Consider the following 20,303-nt stretch of genomic DNA (forward strand, 5'->3'; position numbering starts at 1 on the left):
CAGATGCTGTGGTATCTATTTAAAGTGGTTCTGTGAATGTCTAATGTTGCAGGAATGGTGGGTTGGAGATGTGCCATTGCCGGTCATTCAAAGTGCTTCATGATTACTGGTGACTGTGCCAGTATTTAGTTCTGCAGGTGTAGATTTCTTTGGTTCAGGGATGATGGTGGCTGATTTGAAGCATGTGGGGGTAGCAGACTGGATGAGTGTTGAGTTGAAGATACTCATGAGGTGTCAGTGAGCTGGAGTGTACAGTCCCTGAGTATTCAGCATGGAATATTGTTTGGGCAGCCATCTTACGGAGTTTGACTCTGCAGGGTCCTTCTCACATCTGTTGCTGTTACAGACAGTGGCTGCTCACCTGGAAGAGTATTACCTTCCATGGCCGATGATGTGACTCCTGCCTCAAAGCGTGCAATAAAGTTGCTGGAGTGTCAGGGAGGGAGCCATCACTGGTGAAGTCAGCGCAGTTTTTCCTTGTGTAGTCAGTAATGCCCTTCGTGATCAGCAACATATGCCAGGGTTTGGTACAGGACAGGTGTTCCTGAACATTTTGTGCGAAGGCTCTCATTGCCCACTTGATGCCTACGATGAGGTTTCTCCTGGCGGCCCTGAGAATTGTTCGATCTCTAAATAAATCAGTGTTGCAGTCAACACCGATCTACGCAGCATCCGTTATGGTCATATAACAACCTGAAAGGCTACAACATATTTTTGAGATGAGATGAGAAAATTTCCAGGCTATCTAAAACAACAACCAACGAATGTAGTAATATTGGGCATTTATTGCCTTATTTAAAGAAGTATGTGTTGGTCAATGTACTGAGTGCATTGGAAAATGGAATATATCAGAATCCTGGAGCACTGCACACAAGCAAATGAACATCCCTGAGATAAACTGCGAGTGAGCAGGACATCCCTGTTCAGGGACTCGGTCACATTATTGAAAAATTAATATCCCACTTTCTTTCTTTCATGCTCTCACACAGGTGAATAATGCCCAGAATGATTCCCTTGATGATGTTGTGAAGGACGAAGAAACACCTGTTCAACATCAGGATGTGAATCGGGGAGATACTGTGGTGTTTACAGGAAGAAATTCTGAGACCCCTCAAGGTACGTTGGAAGCTGCAGGCACATAGCATCAGCATGGCGGGTGGGCTCGAGCACGTGCTGCAAGAAACATGACTGACCACGTGGGATTTTAGTTAAAGAATATTCATAAACTCTTCTGACGTGTTTAATTCATTCTGTCTTTTAGATCACTCACAGCAAGTTGCCACAGGACAAGAGGTGAGGAAACAGCAACTATTTAACATGAAGACGTGCTCTTCTACTTTTTCTTTAATATACGCTGAAAGTCTTTGCTATAATCGATTCTTTCTCCCACAGTCACCAAGTCTCAAAAGTCCATAAAGGCTGGATCAATTTAGAAAATCAGAGTAATTTTATGTCACTTACACATGGGTCATTTACAGAAGCCAATTAAGCTGACTGCCAGCATATCCTTGGAACATAGGAGTAAACCAGAGTGCCCAGTGATTCCCATGTGGAGTGTATGCAAATTCCATGCAATAGCACAAAAGGTCTTAATCAGTGATCAGTGTCACTGGAACTGTGACTTTTGGTAATTGGGACAGTTTGTGAACTATATATATTTGCCATTTGAGTGGCGGTCCCAATCAGTGGACATTTCATGAAAATCGTTAAAAAGGAATCGAAAAGACAAACTACGATTTAAAATAATAACAAATTATGTAATTTAATGAAACAGAGAATAGCCATCAATGCTATGGCAAAGCTACAAAACTGTATTGGTCCCCAACAGTTTTCAACACAAAAATTTATCCAGTGTATGTGTTCTTTTGATTGACTGTAAGTGACCAAAATCAGCGACGTTTCCTCACGTAGATGATGAATGGCCTTCACACACTGCTTTTAACAATTGCATTCTCCAAATCTTCGGTTTCATTACAATATGCAAAATGATTGTCAATACCTTCAAATTCTGTGCAGTTCTTGACTTTCTGAAGAAGCGAATTTATTTCATTCTCACTCCCAGCCATTTCTGGAATCTCCAGGCCTGAATATTTGAAACATCAGTGAGCAAAACCTTTCATTATTGACTTGCTCCTTATTTCCTGCCAACTGTCAGTGACAAAAATTGGTGTTTTTTCAACAAAAGTGCACGTAACAGACACTATTTTAAAAACTGTTTGCACTAAGCATGGTATAGTGTCTCTCACTCGACACTTGGGCCATATCTGAAACTGGAGACAGTACCTGGGCCAGGTGCATGACAGATGCTGTGGTATCTATTGTAAAGAGGTTCTGTGAATGTCTAATGCTGCAGGAATGGTGGGTTGGAGATGTGCCATTACCGGTCATTCAAAGTGCTTCATGATTACTGGTGACTGTGCCAGTATTTAGTTCTGCAGGTGTAGATTTCTTTGGTTCAGGGATGATGGTGGCTGATTTGAAGCATGTGGGGGCAGCAGACTGGATGAGTGATGAGTTGAAGAATCTCATGAGGTGTCAGTGAGCTGGAGTGTACAGTCCCTGAGTATTCAGCATGGAATATTGTTTGGGCAGCCATCTTACAGAGTTTGACTCTGCAGGGTCCTTCTCACATCTGTTGCTGTTACAGACAGTGGCTGCTCACCTGGAAGAGTATTATCTTCCATGGCCGATGATGTGACTCCTGCCTCAAAGCGTGCAATAAAGTTGCTGGAGTGTCAGGGAGGGAGCCATCACTGGTGAAGTCAGTGCAGTTTTTCCTTGTGTAGTCAGTAATGCCCTTCGTGATCAGCAACATATGCCAGGGTTTGGTACAGGACAGGTGTTCCTGAACGTTTTGTGCGAAGGCTCTCATTGCCCACTTGATGCCAACGATGAGGTTTCTCCTGGCGGCCCTGAGAATTGTTCGATCTCTAAATAAATCAGTGTTGCAGTCAACACCGATCTACGCAGCATCTGTTATGGTCACATAACAACCTGAAAGGCTACAACATATTTTTGAGATGAGATGAGAAAATTTCCAGGCTATCTAAAGAACAACCAACGAATGTAGTAATATTGGGCATTTATGGCCTTATTTAAAGAAGTATGTGTTGGTCAATGTACTGAGTGCATTGGAAAATGGAATATATCAGAATCCTGGAGCACTGCACACAGGCAAATGAACATCCCTGAGATAAACTGCGAGTGAGCAGGACATCCCTGTTCAGGGACTCGGTCACATTATTGAAAAATTAATATCCCACTTTCTTCCTTTCATGCTCTCACACAGGTGAATAATGCCCAGAATGATTCCCTTGATGATGTTGTGAAGGACGAAGAAACACCTGTTCAACATCAGGATGTGAATCGGGGAGATACTGTGGTGTTTACAGGAAGAAATTCTGAGACCCTTCAAGGTACGTTGGAAGCTGCAGGCACAAAGCATCAGCATGGCGGGTGGGCTCGAGCACGTGCTGCAAGAAACATGACTGACCACGTGGGATTTTAGTTAAAGAATATTCATAAACTCTTCTGACGTGTTTAATTCATTCTGTCTTTTAGATCACTCACAGCAAGTTGCCACAGGACAAGAGGTGAGGAAACAGCAACTATTTAACATGAAGACGTGCTCTTCTACTTTTTCTTTAATATACGCTGAAAGTCTTTGCTATAATCGATTCTTTCTCCCACAGTCACCAAGTCTCAAAAGTCCATAAAGGCTGGATCAATTTAGAAAATCAGAGTAATTTTATGTCACTTACACATGGGTCATTTACAGAAGCCAATTAAGCTGACTGCCAGCATATCCTTGGAACATAGGAGTAAACCAGAGTGCCCAGTGATTCCCATGTGGAGTGTATGCAAATTCCATGCAATAGCACGAAAGGTCTTAATCAGTGATCAGTGTCACTGGAACTGTGACTTTTGGTAATTGGGACAGTTTGTGAACTATATATATTTGCCATTTGAGTGGCGGTCCCAATCAGTGGACATTTCATGAAAATCGTTAAAAAGGAATCGAAAAGACAAACTACGATTTAAAATAATAACAAATTATGTAATTTAATGAAACAGAGAATAGCCATCAATGCTATGGCAAAGCTACAAAACTGTATTGGTCCCCAACAGTTTTCAACACAAAAATTTATCCAGTGTATGTGTTCTTTTGATTGACTGTAAGTGACCAAAATCAGCGACGTTTCCTCACGTAGATGATGAATGGCCTTCACACACTGCTTTTAACAATTGCATTCTCCAAATCTTCGGTTTCATTACAATATGCAAAATGATTGTCAATACCTTCAAATTCTGTGCAGTTCTTGACTTTCTGAAGAAGCGAATTTATTTCATTCTCACTCCCAGCCATTTCTGGAATCTCCAGGCCTGAATACTTGAAACATCAGTGAGCAAAACCTTTCATTATTGACTTGCTCCTTATTTCCTGCCAACTGTCAGTGACAAAAATTGGTGTTTTTTCAACAAAAGTGCACGTAACAGACACTATTTTAAAAACTGTTTGCACTAAGCATGGTATAGTGTCTCTCACTCGACACGGGCCATATCTGAAACTGGTGACAGTATCTGGGCCAGGTGCATGACAGATGCTGTGGTATCTATTGTAAAGAGGTTCTGTGAATGTCTAATGCTGCAGGAATGGTGGGTTGGAGATGTGCCATTACCGGTCATTCAAAGTGCTTCATGATTACTGGTGACTGTGCCAGTATTTAGTTCTGCAGGTGTAGATTTCTTTGGTTCAGGGATGATGGTGGCTGATTTGAAGCATGTGGGGGCAGCAGACTGGATGAGTGATGAGTTGAAGAATCTCATGAGGTGTCAGTGAGCTGGAGTGTACAGTCCCTGAGTATTCAGCATGGAATATTGTTTGGGCAGCCATCTTACAGAGTTTGACTCTGCAGGGTCCTTCTCACATCTGTTGCTGTTACAGACAGTGGCTGCTCACCTGGAAGAGTATTATCTTCTATGGCCGATGATGTGACTCCTGCCTCAAAGCGTGCAATAAAGTTGCTGGAGTGTCAGGGAGGGAGCCATCACTGGTGAAGTCAGTGCAGTTTTTCCTTGTGTAGTCAGTAATGCCCTTCGTGATCAGCAACATATGCCAGGGTTTGGTACAGGACAGGTGTTCCTGAACGTTTTGTGCGAAGGCTCTCATTGCCCACTTGATGCCAACGATGAGGTTTCTCCTGGCGGCCCTGAGAATTGTTCGATCTCTAAATAAATCAGTGTTGCAGTCAACACCGATCTACGCAGCATCTGTTATGGTCACATAACAACCTGAAAGGCTACAACATATTTTTGAGATGAGATGAGAAAATTTCCAGGCTATCTAAAGAACAACCAACGAATGTAGTAATATTGGGCATTTATGGCCTTATTTAAAGAAGTATGTGTTGGTCAATGTACTGAGTGCATTGGAAAATGGAATATATCAGAATCCTGGAGCACTGCACACAGGCAAATGAACATCCCTGAGATAAACTGCGAGTGAGCAGGACATCCCTGTTCAGGGACTCGGTCACATTATTGAAAAATTAATATCCCACTTTCTTCCTTTCATGCTCTCACACAGGTGAATAATGCCCAGAATGATTCCCTTGATGATGTTGTGAAGGACGAAGAAACACCTGTTCAACATCAGGATGTGAATCGGGGAGATACTGTGGTGTTTACAGGAAGAAATTCTGAGACCCTTCAAGGTACGTTGGAAGCTGCAGGCACAAAGCATCAGCATGGCGGGTGGGCTCGAGCACGTGCTGCAAGAAACATGACTGACCACGTGGGATTTTAGTTAAAGAATATTCATAAACTCTTCTGACGTGTTTAATTCATTCTGTCTTTTAGATCACTCACAGCAAGTTGCCACAGGACAAGAGGTGAGGAAACAGCAACTATTTAACATGAAGACGTGCTCTTCTACTTTTTCTTTAATATACGCTGAAAGTCTTTGCTATAATCGATTCTTTCTCCCACAGTCACCAAGTCTCAAAAGTCCATAAAGGCTGGATCAATTTAGAAAATCAGAGTAATTTTATGTCACTTACACATGGGTCATTTACAGAAGCCAATTAAGCTGACTGCCAGCATATCCTTGGAACATAGGAGTAAACCAGAGTGCCCAGTGATTCCCATGTGGAGTGTATGCAAATTCCATGCAATAGCACGAAAGGTCTTAATCAGTGATCAGTGTCACTGGAACTGTGACTTTTGGTAATTGGGACAGTTTGTGAACTATATATATTTGCCATTTGAGTGGCGGTCCCAATCAGTGGACATTTCATGAAAATCGTTAAAAAGGAATCGAAAAGACAAACTACGATTTAAAATAATAACAAATTATGTAATTTAATGAAACAGAGAATAGCCATCAATGCTATGGCAAAGCTACAAAACTGTATTGGTCCCCAACAGTTTTCAACACAAAAATTTATCCAGTGTATGTGTTCTTTTGATTGACTGTAAGTGACCAAAATCAGCGACGTTTCCTCACGTAGATGATGAATGGCCTTCACACACTGCTTTTAACAATTGCATTCTCCAAATCTTCGGTTTCATTACAATATGCAAAATGATTGTCAATACCTTCAAATTCTGTGCAGTTCTTGACTTTCTGAAGAAGCGAATTTATTTCATTCTCACTCCCAGCCATTTCTGGAATCTCCAGGCCTGAATACTTGAAACATCAGTGAGCAAAACCTTTCATTATTGACTTGCTCCTTATTTCCTGCCAACTGTCAGTGACAAAAATTGGTGTTTTTTCAACAAAAGTGCACGTAACAGACACTATTTTAAAAACTGTTTGCACTAAGCATGGTATAGTGTCTCTCACTCGACACGGGCCATATCTGAAACTGGTGACAGTATCTGGGCCAGGTGCATGACAGATGCTGTGGTATCTATTGTAAAGAGGTTCTGTGAATGTCTAATGTTGCAGGAATGGAGGTTTGGAGATGTGCCATTGCCGGTCATTCAAAGTGCTTCATGATTACTGGTGACTGTGCCAGTATTTAGTTCTGCAGGTGTAGATTTCTTTGGTTCAGGGATGATGGTGGCTGATTTGAAGCATGTGGGGGCAGCAGACTGGATGAGTGATGAGTTGAAGAATCTCATGAGGTGTCAGTGAGCTGGAGTGTACAGTCCCTGAGTATTCAGCATGGAATATTGTTTGGGCAGCCATCTTACAGAGTTTGACTCTGCAGGGTCCTTCTCACATCTGTTGCTGTTACAGACAGTGGCTGCTCACCTGGAAGAGTATTACCTTCCATGGCCGATGATGTGACTCCTGCCTCAAAGCGTGCAATAAAGTTGCTGGAGTGTCAGGGAGGGAGCCATCACTGGTGAAGTCAGCGCAGTTTTTCCTTGTGTAGTCCGTAATGCCCTTCGTGATCAGCAACATATGCCAGGGTTTGGTACAGGACAGGTGTTCCTGAACGTTTTGTGCGAAGGCTCTCATTGCCCACTTGATGCGTATGATGAGGTTTCTCCTGGCGGCCCTGAGAATTGTTCGATCTCTAAATAAATCAGTGTTGCAGTCAACACCGATCTACGCAGCATCTGTTATGGTCACATAACAACCTGAAAGGCTACAACATATTTTTGAGATGAGATGAGAAAATTTCCAGGCTATCTAAACAACAACCAACGAATGTAGTAATATTGGGCATTTATGGCCTTATTTAAAGAAGTATGTGTTGGTCAATGTACTGAGTGCATTGGAAAATGGAATATATCAGAATCCTGGAGCACTGCACACAGGCAAATGAACATCCCTGAGATAAACTGCGAGTGAGCAGGACATCCCTGTTCAGCGACTCGGTCCCATTATTGAAAAACTAATATTCCACTTTCTTTCTTTCATGCTCTCACACAGGTGAATAATGCCCAGAATGATTCCCTTGATGATGTTGTGAAGGACGAAGAAACACCTGTTCAACATCAGGAAGTGAATCGGGGAGATACTGTGGTGTTTACAGGAAGAAATTCTGAGACCCTTCAAGGTACGTTGGAAGCTGCAGGCACAAAGCATCAGTATGGCGGGTGGGCTCGAGCACGTGCTGCAAGAAACATGACTGACCACGTGGGATTTTAGTTAAAGAATATTCATAAACTCTTCTGACGTGTTTAATTCATTCTGTCTTTTAGATCACTCACAGCAAGTTGCCACAGGACAAGAGGTGAGGAAACAGCAACTATTTAACATGAAGACGTGCTCTTCTACTTTTTCTTTAATATATGCTGAAAGTCTTTGCTATAATCGATTCTTTCTCCCACAGTCACCAAGTCTCAAAAGTCCATAAAGGCTGGATCAATTTAGAAAATCAGAGTAATTTTATGTCACTTACACATGGGACATTTACAGAAGCCAATTAAGCTGACTGCCAGCATATCCTTGGAACGTAGGAGTAAACCAGAGTGCCCAGTGATTCCCATGTGGAGTGTATGCAAATTCCATGCAATAGCACGAAAGGTCTTAATCAGTGATCAGTGTCACTGGAACTGTGACTTTTGGTAATTGGGACAGTTTGGGAACTATATATATTTGCCCATTTGAGTTGCTGTCCCAATCAGAGGACATTTCATGAAAATCGTTAAAAAGGAATCGAAAAGACAAACTACAATTTAAAATAGTAACAAATTATGTAATTTAATGAAACAGAGAATAGCCGTCAATACTATGGCAAAGCTACAAAACTGTATTGGTCGCTAATAGTTTTCAACACAAAAATTTACCCAGTGTATGTGTTCTTTTGATTGACTGTAAGTGACCAAAATCAGCGACGTTTCCTCACATAGATGATGGATGGCCTTCACACACTGCTTTTAACAATTGCATTCTCCAAATCTTCGGTTTCATTACAATATGCAAAATGATTGTCAATACCTTCAAATTCTGTGCAGTTCTTGACTTTCTGAAGAAGCGAATTTATTTCATTATCACTCCCAGCCATTTCTGGAATCTCCAGGCCTGAATGCTTGAAACATCAGTGAGCAAAACCTTTCATTATTGACTTGCTCCTTATTTCCTGCCAACTGTCAGTGACAAAAATTGGTGTTTTTTCAACAAAAGTGCACGTAACAGACACTATTTTAAAAACTGTTTGCACTAAGCATGGTATAGTGTCTCTCACTCGACACGGGCCATATCTGAAACTGGTGACAGTATCTGGGCCAGGTGCATGACAGATGCTGTGGTATCTATTTAAAGTGGTTCTGTGAATGTCTAATGTTGCAGGAATGGTGGGTTGGAGATGTGCCATTGCCGGTCATTCAAAGTGCTTCATGATTACTGGTGACTGTGCCAGTATTTAGTTCTGCAGGTGTAGATTTCTTTGGTTCAGGGATGATGGTGGCTGATTTGAAGCATGTGGGGGTAGCAGACTGGATGAGTGTTGAGTTGAAGATACTCATGAGGTGTCAGTGAGCTGGAGTGTACAGTCCCTGAGTATTCAGCATGGAATATCATTTGGGCCAGCCATCTTCCGGAGTTTGACTCTGCAGGGGCCTTCTCACATCTGTTGCTGTTACAGACAGTGGCTGCTCACCTGGAAGAGTATTACCTTCCATGGCCGATGATGTGACTCCTGCCTCAAAGCGTGCAATAAAGTTGCTGGAGTGTCAGGGAGGGAGCCATCACTGGTGAAGTCAGCGCAGTTTTTCCTTGTGTAGTCAGTAATGCCCTTCGTGATCAGCAACATATGCCAGGGTTTGGTACAGGACAGGTGTTCCTGAACATTTTGTGCGAAGGCTCTCATTGCCCACTTGATGCCTACGATGAGGTTTCTCCTGGCGGCCCTGAGAATTGTTCGATCTCTAAATAAATCAGTGTTGCAGTCAACACCGATCTACGCAGCATCCGTTATGGTCATATAACAACCTGAAAGGCTACAACATATTTTTGAGATGAGATGAGAAAATTTCCAGGCTATCTAAAACAACAACCAACGAATGTAGTAATATTGGGCATTTATTGCCTTATTTAAAGAAGTATGTGTTGGTCAATGTACTAAGTGCATTGGAAAATGGAATATATCAGAATCCTGGAGCACTGCAGAAAGGCAAATGAACATCCCTGAGATAAACTCTGAGTGAGCAGGACATCCCTGTTCAGGGACTCGGTCACATTATTGAAAAATTAATATCCCACTTTCTTTCTTTCATGCTCTCACACAGGTGAATAATGCCCAGAATGATTCCCTTGTTGATGTTGTGAAGGACGAAGTAACACCTGTTCAACATCAAGAAGTGAATCAGGAAGATTCTGAGGTGTTTACAGGAAAAAATCCTGAGACCCCTCAAGGTACGTTGGAAGCTGCAGGCACAAAGCATCAGCATGGCTGGTGGGCTCGAGCACCTGCTGCAAGAAACATGACTGACCACGTGGGAATATTCATAAACTCTTCTGATGTGTTCAATTCATTCTCTCCTTTAGATCACTCACATCCAGTTTCCACAGGACAACAGGTAAGGAAGCAGCAAATATTAAGCATGAGCAAGGGCTCTTCCATCTTTTTTTTTATTAAACCACTCACCATTCTTGCTGCAATTGATCTTTTCTCCCACAGTCACCAAGTCACTGAAATGCATCCAGGCTGTGTCCATTTAACATCTTTGTGTAATTTTACTCTTGATATTCACCCTGCACTCTTTCACCTTTAACAGCCCTGTGAAATGATATAGTCCTTCTCACTCAGTTCACAGCTCTGAGGAATATTACCCTCTCCCCTCCTTGCTTCTGAAAAACTTTTGGGATGTGTTCTCACAATAAGTCTCCGTCAGTTGAAGAACAAGTGAGGGAAATCAGTTAGCATTTCAAATGTCTATAAAGTTCTTGTACACACACAGTAAACCTGACCACACCCCCCTCCCCCACAGTATTGAATCTCCCAAAAGCCACTTCCACCACAGGGTAATTTACAGAAGCCAATTAAGCTGGTCAGCATGTCCTTGGGATGTGGGAGCAAACCAGAGTGCCCACAGTAATCCCATGCAGAGTGTTTGCAAATTTGATGCAGACAGCATGAGTGGTCATAATCAGTGGCCAGAGTCATGTCAAGTCAATTCACTTTTATTGTCATTTCGACCATAACTGCTGGTACAGTATATAGTAAAAATGAGACAATGTTTTTTCAGGACCATGGTGTTACATGACACAGTACAAAAACTAGACTGAACTACGTAAAAAACAACAACACAGAGAAAGCTGCACTAGACGGCAGACATACACAGGGCTACATAAAGTGCACAAAAACAGAGCAGGCATTACAATAAATAATAAACAGGACAGTAGGGCAAGGTGTCAGTCCAGGCTTCGGGTATTGAGGAGTCTGATAGCTTGGGGTAAGAAACTGTTACATAGACTGGCTGTGAGAGCCCGAATGCTTCGGAGCCTTTTCCCAGACAGCAGGAGGGAGAAGAGATTGTATGAGGGGTGCATGGGGTCCTTCATAATGCTGTTTGCTTTGTGGATGCAGCGTGTGGTGTAAATGTCTGTAATAGCTGGAAGAGAGACCCCGATGATCTTCTCATCTGACCTCACTATCCATTGCAGGGTCTTGCGATCTGAGATGGTGCAATTTCTGAACCAGGCAGTGATGCAGCTGTTCAGGATGCTCTCAATACAACCCCTGTAGAAGGTGATGAGGATAGGGGGTGGGAGATGGACTTTCCTCAGCCTTCGCAGAAAATAGAGACGCTGCTGGGCTTTCTTTGCTATGGAGCTGGTGTTGAGGGATCAGGTGAGATTCTTCGCCAGGTGAACACCAAGAAATTTGGTGCTCTTTACATTCTCTACTGAGGAGCCGTTGATGTTCAGTGGGGAGTGGTCGCTCTGTGCCCTCCTGAAGTCAACAACCATCTCTTTTGTTTTGTTCACATTCAGAGACAGGTTGTTGGCTGTGTACCAGCCCATTAGCCACTGCACCTCCTCTCTGTAAGCTGACTCGTCGTTCTTGCTGATGAGACCCACCACAGTTGTGTCATCGGCGAACTTGGTGATATGGTTCGAGCTGTGTGTTGCAGCACAGTCGTGGGTCAGCAGAATGAACAGCAGTAGACTGAGCACACAGCCCTGGGGAGCCCCCGTGCTCAGTGTGATGGTGTTGGAGATGCTACTCCCAATCCGGACTGACTGAGGTCTCCCAGTCAAGAAGTCTAGGATCCAGTTGCAGAGGGAGGTGTTCAGGCACAGTAGGCTCAGCTTTCCAATCAGTTTCTGAGGGATGATTGTGTTGAATGCTGAACTGAAGTCAATGAACAGCATCCGAACGTATGTGTCTTTTTTGTCCGGGTGGGTTACGGCCAGGTGGAGGGTGGTGGCATTGGCGTCATCTGTTGTGCGGTTGGGACGGTACACAAACTGCGGGGGTCCAGTGAGGGGGGCAGCAGGGTCTTGATATACCTCATGACGAGCCTCTCGAAACACTTCATGATGATGGATGTGAGTGCAACGGGACGGTAGTCATTTAGGCAGGACACTGAAGACTTCTTCGGCACGGGGACGATGGTGGCGGCCTTGAAGCACGTTGGAATGGTGGCGCTGCTCAGGGAGATGTTGAAGATGTCAGTGAGAACATCTGCTAGCTGGTCTGCACATCCTCTGAGCACTCTACCAGGGATGTTGTCTGGTCTAGCAGCCTTCCGTGGGTTGACCCTGCACAGGGTTCTTCTCACGTTGGCCACGGTGAGACACAACACCTGGTCATTTGTAGGAGGGGTGGACTTCCTCGCCACCACGTCATTTTCTGCCTTAAACCGGGCGTAGAAGTTATTCAGCGGATCTGGGAGGGAGGCATCACCTGCACAGTCAGGTGATGTTGTTGTCCTGTAATTGTTGATGTCCTGGATGCCCTTCCACATGCGCCTCGTGTCGCCACTGTCCTGGAAGTGGCTGTGGATTAGCTGAGCGTGTGCACACTTTGCCCCTCTGATGCCTCAGGACAGTTTGGCCCTTGCTGTTGTTAGAGCTACTTTATCGCCTGATCTGAAGGCGGAGTCGCGGGACCTCAGCAGCGCACGCACCTCTGCGATCATCCATGGCTTCTGGTTAGTGCGTATAGTGATGGTCTTGGACAGAGTAACATCATCAAAGCACTTGCTGATGTAGTAGCTGGTCACTGATACTGTGTACTCCTCTAAGTTGGTAGAGTCGCCATTGGTTACAGCCTCCCTGAACATGTGCCAGTCAGTGTTCTCAAAGCAGTCTTGAAGAGCAGAGGTGGCTCCTGCTGGCCAGGTTTTCAGCTGCTTCTGAACTGGTCTGGAGCGCCTGACGAGCGGTCTGTATGCTGGGATTAGCATTACAGAGATGTGGTCTGAGTATCCGAGGTGGGGGCGGGGCTCCACCCGGTACGCATCGGGGATGTTTGTGTAAACCAGGTCCAATGCGTTCTCCTCCCTTGTTGCAAAGTCCACATACTGATGGAATTTGGGGAGCACTGACTTAAGGTTCACGTGGTTAAAATCACCGGTGACAATAAACAGACCATCAGGATGTGCGTTCTGCAGTTCGCTAATAGCCCCGTACAGTTCACAGAGCGCCTCTTTAGCATTAGTGCTAGGGGAAATGTAGACACCGAATATAAGGACAGAGGTGAATTCCCGTGGCAAATAAAATGGTCTGCGTCGAACTGCCACAAACTCCACTAACGATGAGCAGTGTCTGGAAACCAGCACAGAGTTCTGGAGCTGGAGCTGGAGTCACTGGAGCTTTGATTCGGTTCATTGGGACACATCAGGACCAGTGTATTTTGGCCCATTTAATGGTTGGCATAATCAGCTGAAATTCCATGGCAATAGTTAGAACAAGTATCAGGAAGATAAACGATTATTTAAAGCAGTTACAAATTATGTGTTTAAATGAAACACAGAACAAATTATCAATTCTACTCCAGTATTATAAAACTTTATTCATTCCTAATAGTTATCAACAGAGGAATTCATCCAGTGTACGAGTTCTTTTGATTTAGTGTACAGCAATGGGCTCAGGGCATTGTCTTGTGTGGCACTTGTGTTGAGAATAATTGGAGCGTTGTGCATCCTGACCATCTGAGGTCTGTTGGTTAGGAAGTCCCACACCCTGCTTCCCAGTGATCTTTATAGACCAATGAGTAGGAGTTTGTTCACCAACGTCAGTGAGCCCATAGTGTTGAGTGCTGAACTGGAATCCGGAAACCACATTCTGACATATGTGTCCTTGTTTTCTCGGTGTGTCAGGACCGGGGGCATGACAGATGCTCTGGCATCGGTTGTGGAGTGATTCTGTTAATGAGCATCATGGTGAATGTCTAATAGAGCAGAAGTGGAGTTTTGATATGTGCCAATACCAGCTGTTCAAAGCACTTCATGACTACTGGCATCAGTGCCACCGGTCAGTAGTTGGTTAGTTCTGAGGTGGAGAGTACTTTGGTACGGATGATGGTGGCGGATTTGAAGCTCGTGGGGTCAGCAGCCTGGAGGAGTGAATCGTTGAAGATATCCATGAAGGTGGCAGTGAGGTGGTGTGCACACTCTCTGAGTACTCGGCCTGGAATGTTGTCTCGCCCTGGCATCTAACGTGGTTTCCCTCTACAGACTCCTACTCCCACCTGTTGCTGTTACAGACACTGGCTGCTCTCCTGGAAAGTGGGCAGCTTTCGTGGCTGGAATTGGATTGCACTCCAGGACATTCCTGTTCCGGGACTCTGTCCCATTATTGAAAATTTAATATCCCACTTTCTTTCTTTCATGCTCTCACACAGGTGAATAATGCCCAGAATGATTGGCATGTGGATGATGTGAAAGATGAAGAAACAGCGGATCAACATCAGGAAGTGAATCGGGAAGATTCTGTGGTGTTTACAGGAAGAAACCCTGAGACCCCTCAAGGTACGTTGGAAGCTGCAGGCACAAAGCATCAGCATGGCTGGTGGGCTCAAGCACCTGCTGCAAGAAACATGACTGACCACGTGGGAATATTCATAAACTCTTCTGATGTGTTCTATTCATTCTCTCCTTTAGATCACTCACAGCAAGTTTCAACTGGACAAGAGGTAAGGAAACAGAAAATATTGAACATGAACAAGTCCTCTTCTACCTTGTCTCTAATGAACCATTCAAAGTTCTTCCTATAATTGATCCTTTCTCCCACAGTCACCAAGTCACTGAAATCCATCCAGGCCGGATCAATTCAACAAATTTGAGTAATTTGAAGCTACTTACCCACCAATGTCACTGGGGCTGTGAGGCAGCTGCACTGCTGCCGTCTCACTGCTCTTTCTCTTTGAGATTTCTTTTGGTTCTGAAACCAGGCGTTTGTGATTGCCAGTCTGAACAAACAAGGATTTGTTTTAGCTGTTTTCAGAGCATTATATCTTTATTATTTTCACTTAAGAAGAAATATTTTCAGGCTAAGACAATTACATAGTCTTGTACATGGATAAAGGTAAAGGTAAAAATTCATGTTGAACTCTGAGTCAAGAGTTGTGGAAATCTTGTGTAAATGACATCATCTGTAAGAAAATTTTACATTCTTTCAAGTATTCTTCAGCAAAAATCCTAAAACAAAGTACCACAAATCTGAAATAAATATTGAAAAAACTGAAAATACTGAATAGGTTAGGAAACAGCTATGTTAAGAGAAACTGGGTTAATATTTCAGGTCAATCAAACACCTTGATCTGAAACATAGAAAACCTACAGCACAATACAGGCCCTTCGGCCCATAGTGCTGTGCCAAACATACTTACTTTAGAAATTACTTAGGGTTACCCATAGCCCTCTATTTTTATAAGCTCCATGTACCTATCTAGGAATCTCTTAAAAGACCCTGTCGTATCTACCTCCACCACCGTCACCAGCAGCCCATTCCACGCACTCACCACTCTCTGTGTAAAAACAACTTACACCTGACATCTCCTCTGTATCTACTTCCAAGCACCTTAAAACTGTGCCCTCTCAGGGCACAGACTCTGAGACATTCACTCTTTCTCTTTCTTCAGATGCTGCCTGACCTGCTGAGTACTCACAACATTTTCTGTATTCAATTTAATCTTTTAGCAGAAATTTGGCCAGTACTTCTAAGAAAACTAGCCCATTTTCCAATTGGTCATCCTTGTATCGTGGTAAAGAAGTCACGTCCCTGACAGGAAAATGTTGAAATTGTCTTGTCTGCTTGATAGCATCAAATTTAACTCAGTTTGCTCAATTTATCAGAGGTGTAAATGTAAATGACTGGCCAGTGCAAAGAAAAGTAAAATTAACAATATCTTTCTGTTGCATTTCTCTGCTTTAGGAGAAAAAGTATGAATTGTTTGCAATATGGCACCACAGAGGAAGCTATGGAAGTGGCCACTATTATGCTGAAATCAAATCAGACTCTGGTGACTGGTACAATTTTAATGATGAAAATGTTGAACAGGTAAAAATTAAGAACAGAATGAAAAGTTGTCTAAAGCAGCATTATACCTCACACAAAAGAATCTGATTATGTTGTTGGAGGTTAATCATCCCATTCATAAAGTACAAGATCACTGTAGGAGCTGAGTTGGAAATTTATTTACTTAGCTCTCGATAATTCCATGCCAGATTGTTTTGGAGATCAAATGTAAACATTTATAGTATTATAGGATTAACTTTAAACACATCAGACTGATCATGTGAGCTACCAGACAGTGGTTTTTTTTTATTCATTTGTAGAATGACATTGTCATTGCCCCTGAGAGAGTGCTGAGTCACCTGCTTCGTCTCTGCACTCTGAGTGTACCTGTTTCTCAATGCTGTGAGGTGGAGGGTTCCCAGAATTAGACCCAGAAATAATGTAAAAATCATTATATAGATCAACGTTGAGAGAGTGAGCAACTTGCAGGGAAAATATAAAAAAACAGTCATTTTTATGTCTTTCCCTCTAATAAAGAATGTATAGGATTGAGAAAAGTTCTCAGATAAGCTTCCTCAGAACTGAGACAGAACATTATTTCACTGAATTTATTGTTGATGATCATTACATTTATTGTGTTAGTGCTTTTAGTTTTGAACTCATGTCATATACCTTCGTGACAGATAGTAAAATGTTGATGTTTTTTTTTCATGTTGCCTATGAATATTTATTCATCCTGGCATTTCATTAAGAAAATGGATATCAATCTAAGGTAATGATCAAATTTATTCAATGCATAATCTATTGTGCAAGAGATTTTATATAATTTTTTTATTGAAGTTCATCATCAAAAAAACATTTCCATTAGATGTATTTCAGACATTGTACATATATATCATATAATCATATATATCACAAATCTCCACAAAGTATTTATCTGAGGTATACACTTACAGAAAAGAGTGGAAAGAAAAAACAAGCAAAAGGAAAGAACTATGTACAAGTAGGGAGTGATCTTTTTTTTACAACAGATTCATTGATTTGTGAGAATAAAATCAGGCCTATGAGACATTATGTAGTTAAACCATTTTTCCCAGTATGAATCAAATTGTTCCAGCTTATGGTTAACAGATGTTGTTATCATCTCCATTATGTAAATGTCCATTGTAATTTCCATCCATGTATTTAAAGTTGGGCTCTCCTGTGATAACCATTTCCTAGTAAGAGTCTTTTTACCAGCCACCAACAGTATATTCATTAAATATTTATCTCTTTTCAACCATTCTTGAGGTTTATTTCCAAAATATATGGTCTTACTCTCAAAGGGTATTTCACATTTAAAGATGTCTTGTAGGGTATTGTGTATCCCCCTCCAATAGTTTTTGATAACAGGGCAGTCCCAAAAAATATGATAATGATTTGCATTTTGATTTCCACAATTTCTCCAGCAAACAGGGAGGTTACGATCATAATGGGATTTCTGAGAGGGTGTAATAAAATATCTTATCAAGTTTTTTCATCCAAACTCCCTCCATTTCTGTGAACTGGTACACTTCCATTGATACCTCCTTATTGTTGTCCATTCTTCCTCAGATATAATTATCCCTCCTTCCTTCTCCCATTTTGTTTTAATGTATGAAGTCGAATGTGTTTTAAGATTTGACAACCTCTTATACATGCTTGAAATGATTCTACCACCATTATCTGAATTATATGCTTTTCTAAATAGCTGTTTCAAGCACGTACTTGCCTTGGTTACATTTTTAAGTGTCTTATTAACATATTGTCACATCTGTAAATACCGATAAAAATCTTGTTTTTCTATTAAGTGTTTCTCTTTAAGCATTTCAAAACTGAACAGTGTTTCTTCTTTCATTATGTTGCAAAGAACTGTTATTCCTTTAGCTGTCCAGTCCTTAAATCTAGCAACCAAATTATTTGGTGTAAAATCCGAGTCATATGCACACCATTTAAGAATTGCAATATCTCCCTCTAGATTATATTCTTTTATAGCAGTTTTCCATATTTTAAAAGTCAATTTCACCCATGGGTTATCAATAGTATTTATGTACCTTTGCAGGTTGTTATCAGCCAAAATTGCTTGTATAGGGATGGGAAGTACCCGCTCCTCAATGTTTTTCCATTGAGCGTCACATGATGGGTTGCACCAACATATCACAGCTCTCAACTGTGCTGCAAAATAATAATCTCTAAGAGAAGGTTAGCCCCATCCCCCCTTTTCCCTTGCTAATTGCAAAGTTTTGAGACTCCCTGGTCTACAATTTCCTGGGCTATCTCTACTCCCTTTCTTGAATAAAGGAACAACATCCGCAACCATCCAGTCCTCTGGAACCTCTCTCCACCCCCATTGATGATGTAAATATCATTGCCAGAGGACCACAAAGGTAGTCATCTCGGGATTACTGCCTTTGCCACATGACAGTGAGTATAGGAATAGAGTGAGGTGGTGGATAAATGTGTGGCTGAGGGATTGGAGCAGGGGGCAGGGATTCAGATTTCTGGATCATTGGGATCTCTTTTGGGGCAGGTGTGACTTGTACAAAAAGGACAGGTTGCACTTGAATCTCAGGGGGACCAATATCCTGGTCGGGAGATTTAATCTAAAATTGTTGGAAGGTGGGAACTGAACTGAAGAGACTGGGGAAGAGGCAGTTGGCTCACAAATAGAAAAAGCTTGGAGACAGTGTGTGAGGGAGGATAGGCAAGTGATAAAGCAGGGACGTGCTCATTCCCCTCCATAGATGCTGCCTGACCTATTGTGCAAGAGATTTTAAAGTTAACAAACATTATTACATTATTTTGAAAGACACTACATTTGAAAGTCATCACAGTATAGTATTGTCCATTAGATATATTCAAAAGGTGATCATTTGTTTAGTGCAGTAGAAATTTTAAAAAGTATTTAAATTGATCTACAACTGGGAAATTAAAGAAGTTGATAGGAACAATGTACATATTGATCCATACTGGTAGAAGACATTATTTATGCTCTCATCTCATTTTAAACCTAATTTATTTAATATTTTCCAGTTCCAAAACTGCTTACGTGCTTATGTACAGACCGATTAATACAAACCCCAAAGCAGGTATGATGATTTGTAGCATTCACTGGTAATTATTTTGTCATTGATTTGCATACTAACATGCAATGGATTTATAAATTTTGTGAATTATAGTATTGTAACATCAATTTGTTTTCTTGCTTTTTCATGTATTTTGATGAACCCTGAGTCTTCCACCTCTGGATATACATAAAAACTGCTAACCTTTTCTTTTTTAATTGGTAAGAACAGTATACAAAATACTGGAGGACTTCAGCAGGTCAGGCAGCATCTATGGAGGGGAATGAGCAGTCAACAATTTGGGCCAAGACTGTATATTCCCCTCCATAGATGGTATCTAACCGGCTGAATTCCACCAACATTTTGGGTGTTCCTCTGGATTTCCAGCATCTGCAGAATCTCTCATATTAATTAGACAATGCTTGTTTCCCTCATTCTCTTTTACTACTTATGTGGAAACATAATAAGGTGATATTATCCTTACTTTGTACAGTAATGCTACTTTTCATTTTATTGGTGCATCATATTTGTGATGCTGGTGACAAACTAATTTTAGTGTTGTCCAAAATCAAGAAGCAGATAATAGAATTTTCCTAGTTCATTCGACTTGTGATTTATAATATAGAATATGAAATAAATTTTGGGCATCTTGATGTTTTCAAGCATTGAGGTGCTGATTTTCCCCAGGTCCTTTGATGCTAATGAATTCCACAGATTCACCACTCTCTGGCTAAAGAAATTCCCACTCAGATCCAGTCTAAAAGGATACCCCTCTATTCTGAGGCTGTGTCCTCTGAACTTAGACTCTCCCACCAGAGGAAACATCCTCTCCACATCTACTCTATCAAGGCCTT

General features: G+C 42.0%; 2 protein-coding genes across 9 annotated transcripts in view; both read left to right on the forward strand.

Moving 5' to 3' along the window:
* LOC140725436 (E3 ubiquitin-protein ligase DDB_G0292642-like) overlaps window positions 1–20,303 on the forward strand; it is a 201,418-nt gene that overhangs the window by 140,783 nt on the left and 40,332 nt on the right. The gene's annotated exons all lie outside the window — the stretch shown is intronic.
* LOC140725434 (uncharacterized) overlaps window positions 1–20,303 on the forward strand; it is a 48,290-nt gene that overhangs the window by 25,674 nt on the left and 2,313 nt on the right. For 5 of the 8 annotated variants that reach the window (XM_073040878.1, XM_073040880.1, XM_073040879.1 and 2 more), the window contains 15 exons: window positions 990–1,116; window positions 1,262–1,293; window positions 3,290–3,416; window positions 3,562–3,593; window positions 5,588–5,714; window positions 5,860–5,891; window positions 7,886–8,012; window positions 8,158–8,189; window positions 10,186–10,312; window positions 10,445–10,476; window positions 14,751–14,877; window positions 15,010–15,041; window positions 16,283–16,408; window positions 17,119–17,138; window positions 19,418–19,473. In XM_073040878.1, coding sequence (XP_072896979.1) covers window positions 990–1,116; window positions 1,262–1,293; window positions 3,290–3,416; window positions 3,562–3,593; window positions 5,588–5,714; window positions 5,860–5,891; window positions 7,886–8,012; window positions 8,158–8,189; window positions 10,186–10,312; window positions 10,445–10,476; window positions 14,751–14,877; window positions 15,010–15,041; window positions 16,283–16,408; window positions 17,119–17,138; window positions 19,418–19,473 — 1,156 coding nt within the window. The remainder of the gene's footprint in view (window positions 1–989; window positions 1,117–1,261; window positions 1,294–3,289; window positions 3,417–3,561; window positions 3,594–5,587; window positions 5,715–5,859; window positions 5,892–7,885; window positions 8,013–8,157; window positions 8,190–10,185; window positions 10,313–10,444; window positions 10,477–14,750; window positions 14,878–15,009; window positions 15,042–16,282; window positions 16,409–17,118; window positions 17,139–19,417; window positions 19,474–20,303) is intronic. The other 3 variants (XM_073040885.1, XM_073040882.1, XM_073040881.1) reach the window with 3 other exon arrangements.

This window comes from Hemitrygon akajei, chromosome 3 (assembly GCF_048418815.1).
Source record: "Hemitrygon akajei chromosome 3, sHemAka1.3, whole genome shotgun sequence".
NCBI classification, from domain to species: Eukaryota; Metazoa; Chordata; class Chondrichthyes; order Myliobatiformes; family Dasyatidae; genus Hemitrygon; species Hemitrygon akajei.